Source organism: Camelus ferus, chromosome X, assembly GCF_009834535.1.
Source record: "Camelus ferus isolate YT-003-E chromosome X, BCGSAC_Cfer_1.0, whole genome shotgun sequence".
Classification (NCBI taxonomy): Eukaryota; Metazoa; Chordata; class Mammalia; order Artiodactyla; family Camelidae; genus Camelus; species Camelus ferus.
This window is the reverse complement of record NC_045732.1, coordinates 67,209,537-67,228,923: the sequence shown is the minus strand read 5'-3', so window position 1 is coordinate 67,228,923 and position 19,387 is coordinate 67,209,537. Positions and strand designations below refer to the sequence as shown.

The 19,387-nt window shown below is 37.8% G+C and overlaps 1 protein-coding gene across 5 annotated transcripts in view; it reads right to left on the bottom strand.

Annotated features, from left to right (window-relative positions):
* Positions 1-16,137: 16,137 nt before the first annotated feature.
* Positions 16,138-19,387, bottom strand: part of GUCY2F (guanylate cyclase 2F, retinal) — a 130,697-nt gene continuing 127,447 nt past the window's right edge. For all 5 annotated transcript variants that reach the window (XM_032474743.1, XM_032474742.1, XM_032474741.1 and 2 more), the window contains one exon: positions 16,138-18,339. In XM_032474743.1, the coding sequence (XP_032330634.1) occupies positions 18,238-18,339 (102 nt within the window). In that variant the 3' untranslated portion in view covers positions 16,138-18,237. The remainder of the gene's footprint in view (positions 18,340-19,387) is intronic.

Below are 19,387 nucleotides of genomic sequence, written 5' to 3'. Positions count from 1 at the left end.
GTAAAATTAGGGAGATTGATTGTATTGTTTTTGGCCCCTTCCAGCTCTGTCATTCTGTGGGTTTATACATTATAAGCTGTCAACTGCAGTGATGTTTACCTTCTGATTAGATTAGGACCTCCATGAACAAGGCAACATAGTTCTTGAAACAGTGAGTTTTTATAACCTCCTGAGTTTTACAAACCCTAAGCCCCAATCCTGCCAGGATGCTTGGTGGTTATCCAGATTGGAAAAAGAGGTGTCAGTTCCCATGGTGCAGCAGTAAGATAGGATATCTGAAAGTCTCAACTTCCTCAGATCCTTGGTAAAATAAAGTGGGGAGTCAAGGAGTGAATACTCGTAATCATGCTAAAAATCTGACTTTACTGAACACAGTTCTGAGAAGCAGACATGAGGGTGTACAACTCTTGGCTTCCACTGTTCTTTCTCCCATTGCTGGGGTTTCCATAGTCTTTATTGCAGGTCAAATACCTGACCTTCACCCTTTCACTGCTTCTTCACTGGTGACCCAAAAAGGACAATAGTTTATGACATCTGTGAAGAGGTAGCATGGAAAAGTGCTTAATGGTGAAAGACTGGAGTGTGCTCTGGATGAAGGACTAAATGTAAAGATCTTATACATTCCAATAATCTCTGCCTTACAGATCTTCATCCCTTCCATAATAAACTGGCTTGGTTAACCCCTCACCATGAACCCATTATGTATGTATGTCACTTTTCTTGGTTGCATCTGAGGCTCTACTAAGAGCTTTCCATTGATTAAGTTGATTAACTTGACTAAGGCTTTTTGTTTCTGGGAAAGGGGCCACAGTAGAGCAAACAGCAGTGTAGGAGGCACCCACAAAAATCAGTATTTCACCAAAGACATTGGCCTTTGAGAACTCTGCTAGTGGGTGGCAATGCACATGGGTGAATACCTTCACCAAGACATCTTATCTTTCAGGCTGGCATGGATGTTTGGCTTTAGCTACAACCCAGAGTTTTCCAGGTAAGCTAAGAATGCTCAGCCTAGATTACAGGCTGCTTTAGTACAGCTTGCCGAGGTGTAGGTATCCCATATATGTCTCAGTGAGCACCTCATTAATGGGCAACTAGTTATCCAGCACGTGCATTGCCACTCACCAGCAGGGGTCTCAAAGAGCCATGTCATGCCACCCAGGGCTTTTTCAGCTTCCCTAATTATCCTATGGCCTGGAGCATCTAGCATTACTAGAATTCAAAATTAAATTTCCCTGAAATTTTTAATGGTCTGACTGAATTGCCTGAACATAGAGTACACAGAAAATTGTCTGGAACTAAACATACCAAACCACTTACAGCATTAACCCCTGGGGATATAGATTGGGGGATTAAAGGCGATCTTTCCCATTCTAGTATATACATGCTTGGTATTGGTTGAAAATTTGTCAACAAGTATGCTTGTCTTTTGTAATTTAAAATTCTTAAAATAACAATCTGTGACTATAAATTTGGTGCCAATTTAAACTGGTTGAAGAAGGAGGGCAGGCTTAGGCCCTAAGACACCTGAGAGGGAGGTGTGCCAAGAGCACTTAAGATCCCTGAGCCAGGGATGGGTGTGATCAGCCTGAAGCAAAGCAATGAGGGCTCCTCCCAGGCTGGACGGGGCTAGGAGTTGAACTTGACTCCTAGGGGCACTAATGGATTTGTTTCACCATCATCACCCTACTCCCACTGCCCCTAAAAAGAAAAGATCAGGTGGATGAATGGTTGAAGCAGAGTTGGAATGGGGTGGTTTGTGAGCAAGGAAAATGAGGAAGTCTATTCCCCCTTTCCCCTGTCTCAGAACCTACCCTTAAGTTACCCTAGATTCAGAGGCTTTAGGGATCAGAAGACTCTTTAGGTGTTCCTTTTTCTCTTTTAATCACAAGACAGCGTCAGCTTTTACCCACATCCACCCACCCCACTGCCCTTAAAAATCTCTTGTAACATGAAATACTAAGTCTCATTTGGGGGCATTAGCCAATGGCTGTGCAGTCAATTCATTTGAAACTTTGAGGAAAGCAAATTTGTTTTCATATTTCATCAAAGTAACCATGCCAGCCTGTAGTCCCTAAAGGCATGCCCAGGTGATTGATGGAAAATGAATAAGAATCTTTGTATGTACAGACTATAGCACCTTTCACATAAATTTAATTCAGAGACTTCATCAACAGCTTGTTGTTTAGCTGTATTGGGTTTGGGCTTGGGGCAGGTGAATACCCGCCAAGACACCAAAATATCTGGTGACTTAGGATGACTTGTTCAGTGTATGTCCATGGCAAGCCAGAGGAGGGCAGAGCAGGATGCCAGGAAAGAGGTCAACTGCTTACTTCCTTGAACCTAGTTGTCCTAGGCCATTTGAGAGACAGATGATTGACCAAATCTAGCCTAGTACATGAGGTGACTGAACCAAATACATAATTACTCTGAATCTCTGTATCAAATGTGCAGCTCACTCCCAGGACCAGTGCAAGTTATGGCAAAGAGAATCAATTTAGATTTCAGCTTCAGTTAGATTGGCCTTTTGGCCTCTAGGCACACTCTGCCAAGGAGTAAGCCTGGCCAGACCCACTGATTAGTAGCTTATTTGTTTTTTGTCCCCTAGGACTTAGTTTGGGAATATGAAAAGACAACATGATGATTGCAAGAGATTAGACAAGTGAAAATGGCTTCTCACAGAAGACCTAACCTCAATAGTCTTAAGGCAAACATACACAATCTAGTACCTTCTCCTTTTCCAAAGACTCCTATATATATTATTTCTTTTGAACCTCACAACATCCCCATGAGCTAGGTAAAGAAGAAACAAACAGTCCCATTTGACCAGTGAGGAAACTGAATTCCAGAGAGGAAACATAATTTGTCCTAGATCAAAGTTAATGACAAAGTTAATGGCAAGTTAATGACAGAGCTTGGACTGTTTCTGAGGTCTTCTGACTCCAGAGTTATGTACTTTGGACTATGCCATATTAGCTTATGTCATATTTCCTTTTTCCCCAAACATTTATTGAACACCTACTACATTCCAGGCACTATTCGAAAAACTGGGGATAGGGCAGTGAACAAAACAGTCCTTGCTCTCATAGAGCTTACATTCTAGTGGGGGGAGAGAATAAACAAGTAAAAACAAAGGTATAATTTTTCAAGTGGTGTTGGATGCTATAAAAAATAAGAAAGATTAAGAGGAAAAGTATGATGGATGCTATTTAAGATAAGGTAATCATAGAAAGCATTCTCCATTAAGATGACATTTGAGTTGAGACCTGAAAAAAGGGAGAAAGCAAACTATGTGGAGGTAAACTCTTCCTGCCAGAGGGAGCAGCCTGTGCAAAGTCCAAGGCAAGAGTATACATAGTGTGTTTAGGGAACAGCATGGTGAGTTCATATTTTATAGTACATCCACATTCATCTTATTTGAAAGCAGACAACACTTCCACCTTAGTCTATTGCTCATGCTTTCTCAGAACTTGGGTGGATTTAGGGGCAATGTGACCCAGGGGTCTTGACTGAGTTGCTCAGTCAAAGCAGAGCTGAGATCCCGAAACACAGAGTAGGGCTGTAAATCTGGGATCTCAGTGGCATCATCAATCAGAGACTGAAATTGACTGGATTAACATGTGTATCAATTAAATTCAGGTTTAATACTAAGATTATGTATTTTGAAGTTAAGTTAGTTTGGCCTCAGTCACTTCGGAAAATATACAACATTGCTTCCAGTTTGAATGAATCAATTCACTGTTTGTTAAGAACAAAAACCAACTACAGCAAACTTTGGTTCAGGTCACCGTTCAGTGAGAATATCTGGCTTCAGTTGGTGAAGTATGTTTTATCCAATGAGTATGGCTAGTCCTGGCATTTGGTTTCTGGTTTGAGTCCATCGAAATTCCAGTATTCAATATCCATCAGAGTCCCCTTCTGTAAGCAAAGGTAGGCCTTCTTGAAGCATTGATGGTTTTAGTGATGTGAAACTTTTTTTTTAATTGATTCAGTAGTTTTTCCTCTGTCCAATGTTTTGAAACCAAACTTCTCTAAAAGGCTGAAATTTCAGTTAAGAGCAATGTGATTTAATGGTTTGTGTTTGCTTATTGCATTTCACATTTTGAAGGAAATTATTTCTGCCTACCCAGCCACACCATACCCAGGGAACACACACTCTGACGCTGATTGCTGAATATGCTTGCCTCCGCCCTTATGTGTTCTCTTCTTAGCTGCCTCATCCACCAAGTATTTGTCAAACCAAGCATCAAAGCTAGGAAATTATTCTCTCAAGTAGGAAATAAATTCCTAGAATTTAGAATTCCAAATAGTCCAGTCCTTGCAAAGTCTGCAGCGAAAATGTAATTTTGGTCTCCTTGGTTAATTTTGCATCATTTGAGTATAGCAGAATGTGAATCTGGTTTTGATTTCACTTGCCACTTACCACTTTTGTGGCGTTGGGAAATTTGCTTAACCTCTCTGAGCCTCAGTTTCTTCATTTGTAAATTGGAGTTAGTGATAGCACCTGCCTTCCAGGACTGTTATGAGGATCAGAAGAGATCATATGTGTACAGTTTCTGCCACATAGTAGGTACACAGTGATAGTGATAATGATGAGGAGGAGGATTTTCTGCTAAAAGGAATAGATTAGCAATTTCCTGTTTGAAAATGACACGTTATCTGGCTCTTCAAAAAGCTAATGATGCCTGGAGTTAACAGTCACACTTGATGTTTACTCCAAGGATGATGGGTGAAAGAGGTAATACACTTTGGAAATTCCACAGTTACTTGATTTCTCATAAATAGATAATTCAGATCATTCCAGCACCCCTACTGCAAACAAACCCACTTTGGAAACCATTTATCTGGTTTGGCTGCTTCTGTGGACCTGATTAACAGGATATTTGCCAGATCTCTTTGCCATATGTGTCATCCTTGCGTTGATTCCTTGGCTCAGAGATGGGACTGGAAAAGAAGCGGAAAAGAAACTCCAACTATTGCCCATCTGGCAGTACCTCTTTGACACTGTGATAAAAAAAACGACTAGAGAAAATTCCAAGCACATGCCCAGGATTGCCAGTCTGTATGAATAGCCTGCTGATCATACAGGATGCAGATTAACCAATGAATTACTTTAATGAGTAACACCTTGGACAGAATCTAGACAGCAGCCTCCTCCAAATTGTTCTGTTATAGTCAGGTAGGCGAATGGTATATTAGACCTCTGGGTAATAGTCTGTTTATTGGTTAATATTCAACGTATTATATCACCCTTCTGGAAGCTAAACTTATCTCTGTGTGGGACAGGGAGGACAGGTCAGAGCTGCAATTCCACTGAAGTTAATGTCACCATTGCCTACAACTGACTTTCAATAAATTCAATTCTCTCTTTCCCAAGGTAGATAATACCACTATGGTGAGGGTCATAATTAAGTGAACTATCACTCATTGGCTTAAATACAAGATGGAATTTTAAAATCAGTTAACCTAATATCATGAAGGTATTATTTTAAGAAGTTAGTCTGAAAAAGTGTTATGTAGGAGATCTGGCAGCTCATAGCAGATTCTTGTTCTAGATGTGTAATTTTTCACAGTCAGAAGATTTGAGTGGGAGGATTTGGAAACTAATTGGCGGATGTGTGATCCTAAACTGATCCATAGATTGGTAAATTCAAGCCTCTCTCCCATGGGGGAGGAGGAAGCTGAATAAATATATCATTCACATAAGCATGATTTACTTCCTTGTAAGGTCTAAAGACTAAGTCCATTTAGAAAGTATAAGTCAGGAAATTCTTAAGAGTGTAGACTAAATAATCAAAAGTTGAGGCTTTTCCTTTCTACTGATGTGATATAACTAACCAACTGAACTCGTCCAAAAAATATTTTGTGTAGCTTTTTCAATCGGTGCCAAAGAAGGGAAAAAATGCAAGATCATGAAGCGGGCTAGAAATGATAGTGCCACATGAAGACCTCATTAATCACTAATGATTCATCCACTTCATAATGGAAAGTGGTCAGAATATATTGGAGTGAAGTGAAGAAGCTATTGAAGACACTTGGTGCCGTTTCAATAGTGGATACTCTACTGACAGCAGTGTTTGAATTTAACAGTAACTATGCACCTGAAGCAGGGAGAAAGGAAGTTCTAGTCCCAGCTCAGCCACTAACCAGCTGTGCAAACTTTGAGAGGGTACTTTCTTCTCTGGGAATAGTTTCCCAGTCTGTGACATAAAAAGTTGAACTAAAAGATCTTTGAGGTCCCTTCCAACTTTGAAATTCTGTGAATCTATTTATTGGCACCATAAAAAGAAACAACAAGATATAAAAACTGTATATTGGGATGCCCATAGGTGAGCTATTTGGGTAGATGATTAAGGATATCTATCATTGTCATCCACCATTAAGCTTGACCTGCTTTTTCATTAATACATGCCAGAGCCTTTGATAGGTGCTTGAGACATAGTGCCAACACTGCTATGAATCATTGAGTTATTCTCATTGCTGTGGTTATGCCAACTACTATTCCCCATATCTGTAATCAGAGTGCATATCCCATCTGGTATCAGCATCCCATGACTTTCTGAAACAGTAAGATCTGAATGGCCACTAAAGTGACGTACATTGTTAGTTGGGGAGGAATCGTGAAGAAATCTAGAAATTTAAAAATTTAGACATAGTGTATACTTCTCTACTTTTCTAAAAGGTACAGAAGCTGGCATTTCTTTAACTCTACAGCTAGTGTTTTAGGTCCACAAATGAGAGGGTGAAGATGTTTTCTCCACACTTTTAAAGTACTTTCGATGCAACTTTCTGTCTCTTAGCCAGAATCTTTGTCAATGGGGAAGAATGGTGTGATCACTTACCGGTGTTGGATTTTTGTTTGAAGAGATATTCCTAATGCTTTGGGACTCCATACTACAAGCTGAATATTGAAGCTGCACTGCAAAGGGAGGACATAGGACGCATTGGGAAGTTTAGCCAGCTTCTCCTCGCTCCCTCTACACTGAAGATGCCATGTCTCAGAATGATGTGTACAACCAGTCCAAGAGGATCCCCAGGCTTCCACCAGGCTTGCTAACTTTTCTGACCACATCCACCAGCAGGCTTTGCTACAATTAATTGGTGTTTCCAAAGGTCTTTGTTTCTAACTCTTGTAGGAAAATCTATTCTATAAGTTAGAGTGAAACATGAGATAAATAGGGTTAATAACAAAATGGAGTGAAAGTGAGTTATTCTGGTGATTTATCTGTCCACAATGAAGAATTGACTAAACTTCCATGTCATAGTGTGATGGAGTAAAATTGATTAATGCGTATACATTAACAATCTTTTCTCTCTTCCAGTGAATCAAGGAGAAGTTGCATTTTATTTTCTCAGATTCTTGCCATTCTAACCTCTTCTATGTTTGGCAAAGTTGATCTTTGGCCTTTTGTGATACACAATCAAGAAGAGAGAGCAAGAATACATGAGAGGTAGTGGGAAAAGATTTAGGCTGCCTTCTAAGTCAATATATCTAATCAAGTGCTTGAGAGAAGGAAATATTAACAGAATTGTTCTGCCTGGAGGTCCAGGAAAAGTTGAAGGGGGTTGATGAATTGAAGAGAGAGACATTGGAGACCTATCGAATACGATGCAAAAAAATAAATAAATAAATAAAAACAGGAGTGAAAGGGGGATTTTAATGAGTTGTTCTGGATCTCCTTCGTGATTTTTGATAAGCACAAGAACTTCAATTATTTTGAAATTACTTTTGGTTGCTGTACTCTGTCTTTGACCAAGACCTACTCTGATACTGGACAACAAGGGTCCTTACTCTATAAAAGTTTCATTCATTTCACAAAATCATCTTTCTGTGAGGTTGAATGCCTGCCCCTATAGATACGCAATAACACTTCATAGCAGATCTGACAAATTGGCTTTTCACAGGAGCTAACCACCAAAGCCCTGCCGGAGGCCTAGGCCCAGGTAAGATGCAGTCTGGTGACAATAGCATTATCTCTCATCCCTGACATTTGGTTAGAAATTGTAACTTTCCCCAGTGTTTTGACATCAATTTTCTTCGCTTCTTCCATCCTCACAGCATCCCTATTGGGTAGGGAGGACCAGGATGCATATCTCTACTGTCTTTTGTCAGCAAGTAATTGGCAAAGACCACCAATCCTTAGGCTCCTAACCTCAATCCTCCTTGAGAGACCCCTCAGAGAATTCAACAATGTGTTGTCTGTGATCCAAAAGATCACTTGATACAGGAGATACTTGAGACCAGATAAGGGTCATGTTAACTGTTCATTCTTCTAGGTTCTCTGTGCCAGATCTCTATATTAAGCCAGATCAACAGAAAGCAACTTACCTTAACCATAATAGCTTAGCTTTCTGAGAGAAAAAGACTCTTACTGGTTTTAGATGTAACATTTTACATCCCCCCACCTTTTTTTGAAGGAGAGGAAAAGACATTTCCATTTGAAGATTATATCTGTATCTTTTGTAAAACCACATTGTCCATTGTAATAAACATTACCTATTATAGAAGGAATTACATGATAAATTTCTCCTAGAATTCAGTGGCAGGAAAAAAAATTTGTCTGGGCAGATGAACTCACAGGCATTTTTTTTTTTCACTCAGCAGAGAACCATGCGACTCAATTTTGTTGTTTTCTTCCATTTTTACCTTAATTGCCAAGAAACTCAGAGTAAAATTTAGTGGTCAAATACAGCGATTTATCAAGGGGCTGTCAGAACTTTCTAGTTGTTCCTTGTAACTTTTTTTCTGTTTTTAATTTGAATTGATCTGTTTTTATGTGTTCTTAAAATTTGAAAACTGCTTCAGTCTATTTTAAGGAGGCATATTAGGGAATCATAGAGCCAAAGCCTTTGAGAATGGGAACAGATCTTAAAAGACCATTTATTCCATCCCCCCAAATACAATCCTAGAAATATCATCAACTCTCTCCCCACCACATGACCATATAGCCTTTATTTGAATACCCCTAATAACAGAAAACTCACTATCTTTGGGGCCCAAATATTCATTTTTGGACTGCTCTGATTACTAGAAAATTCTTCCTTATGTTGATTGACCTTATGTCCTCAGCTTCCATCATTTGATCCACATTCTATCTCCTGAGGCCACATAAAACAAAGTGAAACCCTGCTATCCATAGTATCTTATCACATATGTAAGGAGAGCTATCCTACCCCTCTCTTAGCTCTTTAGTCTCCATTTTTCTTGGCTAAGTATTACAATTCCTAATATTGGCTCCACACAATACCTCAAGAGAAAATAATAGTAAATGATAACTGGATTCTTTTCAATGCATGAATGGGGAACATTTTTGCTCTCAAATGTCAGTGGCCATAAAGAAAAAAAATGTTAACCAACAATGGCATAATAAAAATGTGACTTAATTTATTATCTCTTAGAAATTTAATGAGGGGAATATAAAAACTGCTTTTCAAATTACAAACAAGGTATTTAACCTCAACTTTATAAACACAACAAATACCAAATATATTTTATAATGGTTAATTTAATTTTATATATATATAAATTTATGTAGAGACACAGATAGGACAGGGTGGTGAGAGATAGGAGCATGGGAGCACAGGAAAAACACTAAATACAAAAGGAAAAGATCTTTATTATTTCCTTCCTTCTGCTGCCTTTTGGGGATTTTTGCTCTTCTTTTTCTAATTCTTTTAGCTGGTGGTTTAGATTGTTTATTTGAGATTGTTCTTCTTTCTTGAGGAAGGCCTGTATCGCTATAAACTTCCCTCTTAGCACTGCCTTTGCTGTGTCCCATAAATTTTGTGTGATTGTGCTTTCACTTTCATTTGTCTCAAGGTATTTTTTAATTTCAACTTTGATTTCATCATGGACCCATTGGTTTTTTAATAGCATGTTGTTTAGTCTCCATGCTTTCCATTTTTTTCTTTGTTTCTCTGTTGTTGATTTCTAGTTTCATGGCGTTGTGGTCAGTAAAGATGCTTGAGATAATTTCTACCTTCTTAAAATTGTTGAGGCTTCTTTTGTGCTCAAGTACATGATCAATCCTGGAAAATCTTCCATGTGCACTTGAAAAAAATGTATATCCTATTTTTTGGGGTGTAATACTCTGAAAATATCCACCATATTTAATTTTTCTATTGTATTATTTAATTTCTCTGTTGCCTTATTTATTTTCTGTCTGGAAGATCTGTCCTGTGATGTTAATGCAGTGTTAAAATCTCTGACTATGATTGTATTCCCATCAATATCTCCCTTGGTCTCTGTTAGTAATTGTTTTATGTACTTAGGTGCTCCTATATTGTGTGCATATATATTAACAAGTGTAATATCCTCATCTTGTATCACTCCTTTAATCATTATAAAATGTCCTTCTTTATCTTTCTTTATGGCCTTTGTTTTAAAGTCTATTTTGTCTGAAATCAGTACTGCAACACCTGCTTTTTTGGCTTTTCCATTTGCATGGAATACCCTTTTCCATCCTTTCACTCTCAATCTATTTGTGTCATTCTCCCTAAATTGGGTCTCTTGTATGCAGCATATTGAAGGTTCTTGCTTTATTATCTAGTCTGCTGCTCTATGTCTTTTGACTGGAGCATTTAGCCCATTAACATTTACAGTAATTACTGATAGATGTGTGTTTATTGCCATTTTGAACTAATTTTTTGCAGTTGCTTTGGTATTTCCTCTCTGTTCCTTTCTTCTTCCTTTTGTGGTTTGGTAATTTTTCTTTGTATTATCATGGATTTTATTTAGTTTTCGTGACTCCCTTGTAAGTTTTTGGCTTGTGGTTACCCTTTTTTGTATGTCTATTAGCCCATTACTATAATTGTTTTTATTAAACTGATAGCAATATAATCTCAAACCCATCCTACTGAGAACAAAAAATTTTAAAAAGGAAGAAAAAATAATACTCTATATTTTCTTGCTTCCCTCTCCCACTCTTAATGATTTAGATGTCTTCTTTCACAATTTTGTATTTATTCTTTTTGTAATTCATGGCAGTTATCTCCTTTCCAGTTATGAGTTTCTCATTTTTGTAGCATCCTGCTTCTTTTCTATTTAAAGTAGACCTGTCAATATTTCTTTTAGCATGGGTTTAGTGTTGCTGAACTCTTTTAGTTTTTGCTTGTCTGGGAAATTCTTTATCTCTCCTTCTATCCTAAAGGATAGCCTTGCTGGATAAAGTATCCTAGGCTGCATCTTTTCTTCATTCAGGACTTTGAATATATCTTGCCACTCCCTTCTGGCCTGTAGTGTTTGTGTAGAGAAACCAGCTGAGAGCCTTATGGGGGTTTCCTTGTAACTCACTCTTTGTTTTTTTCTTGCTGCCTTTAGGATCATTTCTTTATCCTTGACTCTGGCCATCTTGATTATATGTCTTGGTGTGGGTCTATTTGGGTTCTTCCTGTTTGGGACCCTCTGAGCTTCCTGTACTTGGATATTTGATTCCTTCTTTAAGTTTGGGAAGTTTTCAGTCATGATTTCTTCCAAAACCTTTTCAATCCCTTTGTTCTTTCTTCCCCTTCTGGAACCCCTATTATGTGTAGATTGGCATGCTTTATATTATCCCATAGGTCCCTTATGTTGTTTTCATTAGATTTTATTTGTTTATCTTGTAGCTGTTCTGATTGGGTGCTTTCTGTTGTCTTGTCTTCTAGGTCAGTTATTCATTCCTCTGCATTATCTAGTCTGCTTTGTACAGCCTTTAAATCAGTTCTTATCTCAGCCAATGAGTTTACCAATTCTACCTGGCTCTTCTTTATAGCTTCAACTTCATTTTTGACATATTTTATATCTCTAAACACTATCTCTTTTAGTTCCTTCAGTACTTTGATCACTCCTTTTTGAAATCTTGATCTAGTAGGCCATCAATGTCTATTTCATTGATCATTCTTTCAGGGGATTTCTCTTTCTCTTTTAATTGGGAATGGTTTCTCTGCTTCTTCATCTTGCTCATATCTCTCTGGCACTGTGGCTTATGGGGAATCAGTTATCTATTGTCGTCCTTAAGGAGTTTATTTATTTATCTATCTAATGCCTATGTAGGAATAAAACTTTTAAAAAAAGAGAGAAGAAGAGAATTTTAAAAGAAGGGAGAAAAAAAGATTTGAAAACAGTGTATAATCAATAATAGAAGAGCAATTTGAATCAGACTAGCAATTGAGTTGAGACGTCTTTTTAAAAACCCTTAAAAAAAAGGAAAAAAAGATCAAAAACAATATTTGAAACCTGTGTATAATCAATAACAGGATATCAAAACCAAAAGAGATGAAAATAAAATCAGGTGGATTTTTAAAAATAATAATAATGAAAATATTTTAAAAGAAAAATTTTAAAAGGTTTAAAACTAGAAGCATATACAATTGTTTAGAAAGTAGAAATTAAAAAGGTAATAGAAAATAGAACAAATGAAAAAAGATGAAATAAAGAGAAAATTTTAAAAGAAGAGAGAAAAAAAGGTTTGAAAAGAGTGTCTAATGAATAATACAAAAGCAAGTTGAAGCAGAATAGCAATCGGGTTGAGATGTCTTTTAAAAACCTTTAAAAAAGGAGAAAAGAGGAAAAAAATTTTGAAACCTGTGTATAATCAGTAACAGGAGATCAAACCTAGAGAAATAAAAATTAAATGATGTGGATTTTTAAAAATAATAATAATATTTTAAAAGAAAAATTTAAAAGGGATTAAAACTGGAAGCATATATAATTGTTTTAAAAGTAAAAATTAAAAAGGTAATAGAAAATAGAACAGGTAAAAATAGATTAAAAATAAAAAAGAAAAAGAGATGAAAATACACATAGGAAAGATACATACACAGAGAGGCACAGAAACATTCATTTATTTATTCAACAAATATTTATTGAGTGCCTTTTATATGTGTCAGGCACTGTGCAGAATACAAAGATGAATCAAACATGGTTCCTGCCCTGAAGAAGCTTGTAACATTTATTTAATTTTTTCTCTAGAGCAGAGACGAGACAATAAGACAAGTAAACAAATAACTATAAAACAAGTTAATAATATATAACCATTAAAGAAGTACAGGTAAAATTATTATAGGAATCCAGAAATAGGGACATAGTACTAGAGGGAACAAGGAAGGCTTCATGGAGGAAGTGATAATTGACTAGACTTTGAAAGACTGGTAAAATTTGGACCTATGCTGGTAGGAGATCAGAAGGGAATTTCAGGTAGAGAGAAAAGCATGAATAAAGGTAAAAGAGCAAGCAAAAGATTTGGGCTAAAGAATGACCTGTAAGAAGGATAAAGCTAAGTTGGAACATAACTAAGGAGTTTATAAAAATAGAGAAACATGAAATTTTTGCAGCAAGAAAATTACAAGATCTGAACTTTAATCACAGAAAAGTACACTGAAATATAGACAGAGGTATACACCCAGAAGGGGAAAAATTAGTTCTCTGGAGTAACATAACCATCTTATGACACCCTTTTGGAATATTATCTACAAATCATTAGTGTTACACTTTCAAATTATAGGCAAAAGTAAGAGCATTTCACATTAATGTTTGTCCTTTGGGGTCAGTGACCATGTCAACCCAAATCTGACCAATGAGACAGGTTCTGCAGATTCACAACTATCCCAACAATTTTGATCTAACCCTAGATTGCTCCAAGACCAAGGGATACCCCCCAAAACAAGCAGGTCTTGCTTCTTAATCACACAAAATATGTCCCAATGAAGTTAATATACCACCATTTATGAAGAACCTAGCTCTATCAGCTAGTCCCCTAAAGGGTCCTAAGCAATTGCTTGGAGAAATTGCTTTTCCTTTGATCTCTCATTCCAGAAAGGCATAGTCATGAAAAGTTCACCTGGGACTTCTCCCCATGATGGGCTTAATCACCCCGAAGCAGCTGGAGCCAGAGAGTGCTAGGGCAAAGTCCCTCTCTGACCAGCCAATTCCTACTGGATACAGAACTGTACCCACAACTCAGATTCCATGGCTCTGGAGGAGAAAGGTGGTGTCAACAATAGTCATCAGGATACAGCATTGTATACTGACTATACTTCAATTAAAAAAAAATAGTCATCAGCATTAGTTCTTATCTCACTTTGAAGTTTGCAGGCTTGGTTCTCCTCTGGCTTCCCTCACTATATACTGGAGCTCTTATTTGGATGATGGGAACAGTGAAAGTATTCCTAAGATGTCCTCTGAAGTCAGGCCTCTTCTCAGAGTCTATTTCTGAGACTTTAATTTAATAAATAGAACTAAACCCATGTGTTATCAACTACAAATGAATTCATATGGCTGGGCAGAATTTAGAGGTTTGTCTTCCACTTACTTGGGCCAAATCAACGTAGAAACATGTATGACTATGAATGAGATCTTATCTACATGATAAAAGTGATTTAGTGACCAAGGAATCGGCAATCTCTCTCTCTCTCTGGACTGTGATGTCAGTATAGTCACCTAGCTCAAAAATACTCCAAGCCAAAGTATTCCTGCCAAGCTTATGCCCATACGTACCATTAGGGGTCTTACCCCAGGATCTCTAAGAAGTGTTTCTAAGGGTCAAGGGTTGTCCTTGATAACTCAAAAGATATTCTTTTTGACTTGGTAAGAGCAGTTCCTCTTTTACTAACTAGATTATGACCTTAAGAAGATGGCTTCTCCTCTCTGGACCCTAATATACTTTTCCATGTTTCAAAAAGGTTGATGGACTCCAAGGCCCTTCTAGCTCTATGATTCTATGTGCATATTCATTTGCTTGGAATTAGGTCATCTTTCAAAAATCTTTAGTGGCATATGGAGCCACTCTAACTTGCAGTGAGCCAAAGTGAGATTAATAGATTAATGGTCACCTCTGCTCTCGGTGCTTCTTTGAAAGAGATCCACTACTGCTTGGCCTGCAGCAAATCCAAACTGGAAAAGAGGTAAGATAGCCGGGTTTTTATAAACCACTCCAGAGAAACCCAAACACACAAATAACAGATGTATCATATGTTTTTAAAAGGTACCTTGTGTCTAGGTCTGTGGTCTGCCTATTAATCATCTTGATCTAAGAACATCACGGACCAGAAAAGGGGTGAGAGAGAATTGTATTGCACAGATTCCATTATTTTAATGGGCTAGAAGCAACCAGCCAGGTGGGAAATGTGCTTGATTAGGTCAATCAGCTTTGACTGGAGAAGAGGTTAAAATAAAAGGTCCAATCTATTGTGGCCTTTTGTCTAATTAATACTTACTTGATTCAACTGAGCTTTCAAGTTACATCCAATTGTTTGATGTCACATAGATGTGACCACCCAGTGTTCGAAGTATTACTATTTGGCTGTTTGCCACCTCCCACTCCTTGCAAGTTGATTCCACTTGGATTAAGGACAAGAATGTGACGAGATGAGTAGCTTGGTAATAAAGTTGTTTATACTAAGTCTAAGGCAAGGTAGGCAGAATGGGAGTCCTTAGAACAACACTTTTTGATTGAGTAGCTTTATGTAGTAAACCAAGTTACAGATGAGGTAGATAGTCATCTGCTATCTCCTCCTGCTTAGGTACACCAAGTGAAATAAGGAACAAGTGGATCACTGAAAGCTGCTCACAATCCAAACAGGTTCAGCCTCTACCACCAAAAATATGAATAACACTGCTAGTAATAAAATAAAATAAAATAAAATAAAATAAAATAAAATAAAATAAAATAAAATAAAATAAAAGTAAAATGGACTAATTGGAGAACAAGGCTGACTTCGGGTATTCTTTGGCTGGTTAGATGTTGTAATAACATGCAATAATCTATGAAGTGAGCCCAAACAGGAATGATAAAATAGAATAACTGATCCAAAGGGATTTTGAGCATTTTAATTTCCTTTATGTCTTTCTGTGTTTTCTAAATTTTCTATAATGAATATGTTTTGCTCTTGATATCAATAAGAAAAATATTCTAAAGGGATTTAAATAATACCCCATGGGATGACCATTTTGTTAAGTTACATTTGTAGGGTACAGTAAAACCTCAAATAATCAGAACCCAACTTGAAGTTCATTAGCATTTGGCTTTCTTCTTCCAATACTCCTTTTCAAGAAGAGTCAGCTCATAAGAAAATAAGCAGATATAACAGATGTGATGAAACTAATTTAAATATCTATTTGAAAACCTTGTTTAAATTGTGTTTTAAATATTTTGTTTTGTGCAAGGAATATAAGTAACTTAGGAAAAACATCATCTTGAAAAACTCATTTTGATCTTTCTTAAACACCAGCTCAAGCTACTGTTATTAGCAACAGGTAAAGAGAGAAATAATCAGTTGTATATTAGAAGCAGGCTATATTCCACTAAATAAATCAAATCATACATGAAAGTAGAGAGAGTTTTTCTTCTCCAGAAATAGTTAAAACACTAAGGCAAATTGAAGAAAGCTTTGTTTTGGTCAATGCAGAAGGCCTTAATGAACAAGAATCCAAGAAAGGATAAAGGTTCATGATAGAATCAAGCAAAGGAAGACGTGATCATGACCAAGACAGGACTAGTAGGTGAGACAAGGTAGGCCTGGTTGACATGCTAGACTAGAGAAATACTAAAGAGGGAACTAAGGGATAGGGTCAGATACAGAGCTAGAGGTCACATTCACTAGATCTTGTGGCTCACTAAAGGACTTTCTCTGCTCAGTCCTCACTTTGCAGGCCCTGCCCTGGGACTATACTGTTCCTGAGGTTAAATCACTGGACAATGTCTGGGAGAATCCCGATCCATAGAGCCTACAGCTGCAGCCTCATTCCCCTACTTTGCCCCCAATAATCCTTACATATTCATATTAGAGGGCCGTGCCTCCTCCTCTAGGAGAAGTAAAGTCCTGTTTTGAGTTGGTACCTTTATTTGAAACTTCCCTTAGGCTTTACCTCTTTCTAGAAGTCTTAAAAGCTCAGCTTTGGATGGAGACCTTGCCACAAGTAGAGGATGATACCTCCTGTCTCCTCCTCCTCCTCTGTCATGTCTAGAAAAAGGAATTAGAAACTCAGATCCAGGAGGTTGAATGGCAACTTGAGCCTTTTCTGCATCCTCTTGAGTAGCTTTAGCGTAGTAAATAGACCACCCTGAGGCTGGGAGAAGTTAGCTTCTGTGAAGAGAGAAGTCGTCTGAGGGCACCTTGACTGAAGGTTGAGGGAAAACTGCTGGGAAGAGCTTTTGGCTCTAAGTTCATATTCAGGGTGAGTTGATAATGGAAAAATTAAATATTAGTGAGAAAGGTATCAAATTATACCTTAGGCATTTCTTTCTTTAAAAAGGCTTGTTCTAAAAGAATTAACTGCTTTACTGGCTGATATATTTGGGTTCAGCTATTTTAATAAAGAGATTATTTTTTATAATAAAAGAGAGGAAAAGCTTGCTTAACTATTTTAAACATGCTTGTGACTTAAACCTTATTGCTTTGGTCCATGTGACTGTGCCAAGCCACTGCCAATAACACCTTGAGATCTGGAAAACTAAAAGCACAAAGTAAAAACAAATGTTAGAAGGGATTTATTTTAAGGGCAGGGGTAGGGGCTTGAAAGGCAGGGTAGGCAGGGGAAGGAAGGGAAAGTACCAAACTTTAAGGGAATTGTTCAATTCAATCTACGACTTCTACACCTTTCACTCTGACAATATCTCTTACATCTCTTCTGTCATGTTCAGAATGTGGCACTGAGGCCCAGTGAGATACTCACCTAGCAAGGACAATTCAGTTATATTGCCTAGATTCTCCTTACTTAGACGGAAAACGAGACCATGACAGTTTGGGAAAGATTTCGAGTAGTAAGCAATAAGAAAACAAAGGAACTTCTTAGCCCTCGGTTATCCAAACAACACAATTAACCAGACTCTTCTCCTCCTCCCGTGTTCCCTTTGCATTCCAGCCAACTGAGGTCACAGTGGACTGGGATTCAGATGTATGTTTGCTGGAAGATTTTTTTCCTGACACTAATCTCATAGTATCTGAGTTATAAATTATGCTCATTAAATACTTTCTAGAGATTCAAACGAAATGAAAAAGAAAACAAAGTGCCTCCTACTTTTTTTTCTGTGAAAATAGAGACCTTCTTATCTTAGTCCAAGTAGGGCCTGCTGTTTTGGAATGACTAAACTTGGAGGTGGGTCTCTACCCTAATGGTTCACATCCATTGTAGTTTACATTCAAATGGCCTTTTGGTGATAGCTGTGTAGTGAGCAAAGCTTATTAAAGTTACTTCTCAGGGACCCCCTTACACTGGCATTAGGCCTGAATAACCCTGGAGATTGGTCATCCTCAGAGATCTAGTCATTCACTAACTTCTTGCCCAGGCAGAACAATTTGTTGAACTGGAGTGAGCGTTTCCATTGCCTCACCCAGAGAAGATTCCAATCTTGGCACCTTTTGCTCCTGGGTGAGAGAAAAGAGAAAACAGTCAGTATACCTTCTCCATCCTAGACCTTTCAAAGGATTTCAGTATGAATGATCCCAAGCCCCACAACACCATGATACTCTATGAACAGCTTGCAAATTGCTAAACTTTCCTGGATTGTTGAACAAATAAATATTATTACATTTGTCAGAATTGCATAATTACAATGGCATAATGTTGCTATTTACAAGGTTTTCCACAGATTTAACAAAAAAGAGAGGGCATGTTAATATATAGGTAATTCTCACCTTCCTAATGAGATGTGTCCTAAACATGTATGAGTCAATTATTTAGAATTTGGAATAGAAACTGTTACATATGTGGTGGTCAGGTTTCTAGGCCAGTCCACAAAGGCTGATTTAACCCACATGAAGCAGTTATATTAGCGCTCTGGCAGAGGTCCTAGGTCCTGAGAGTAGAAGGAAAAGTATGCTTTCTTCCCATTATTTGGGTCCAAGGAAAACCCAAAGCAAAAGTTTTAAAGGAGGAGGGGATCTAAACTGACTTTCCCACCCTCATACTTCTTTCCACCCTTCTCCCATGTCCTAGGGATCCATTGCTCTTGTATTGTCCCAAGCCTCACACTATGACCTGCCCCTATTCTTTAAAACTGCAAACTTCTTTATTTCTCCCACTCTCAATCAAAATAAAACTTCCCAGTCCTCCTGAACACCTAAGTTCACCGTCATTACGATATAAGTGATGAATTTCCCCTTACTCTCCAAAAGGTGTATCTATGGTTGAAAGAGGAGGTTTGTCAACCCCAAATGAACCCAGTTGGTGAAATTTTAGGGAAAGTAACCAGATGAAGTAATAACTTCTAGGAAGTTTTAGGAAGTGGTAGATATTGGAGGACAGGAGGAAAGAGCTACTAAGTAGATGGCAGGGCACTGTCTGAATGGCAACCCCTGTAGCCAGTTCACCAAAGCTGTGCCCCTCTTTCACAATATCTTTCCTTCCACCCTGTCTGACATCACAGTGCTCTCTAAAGTTTTCAAGTTTCTTCCCAATAGCTCCCATGATGGC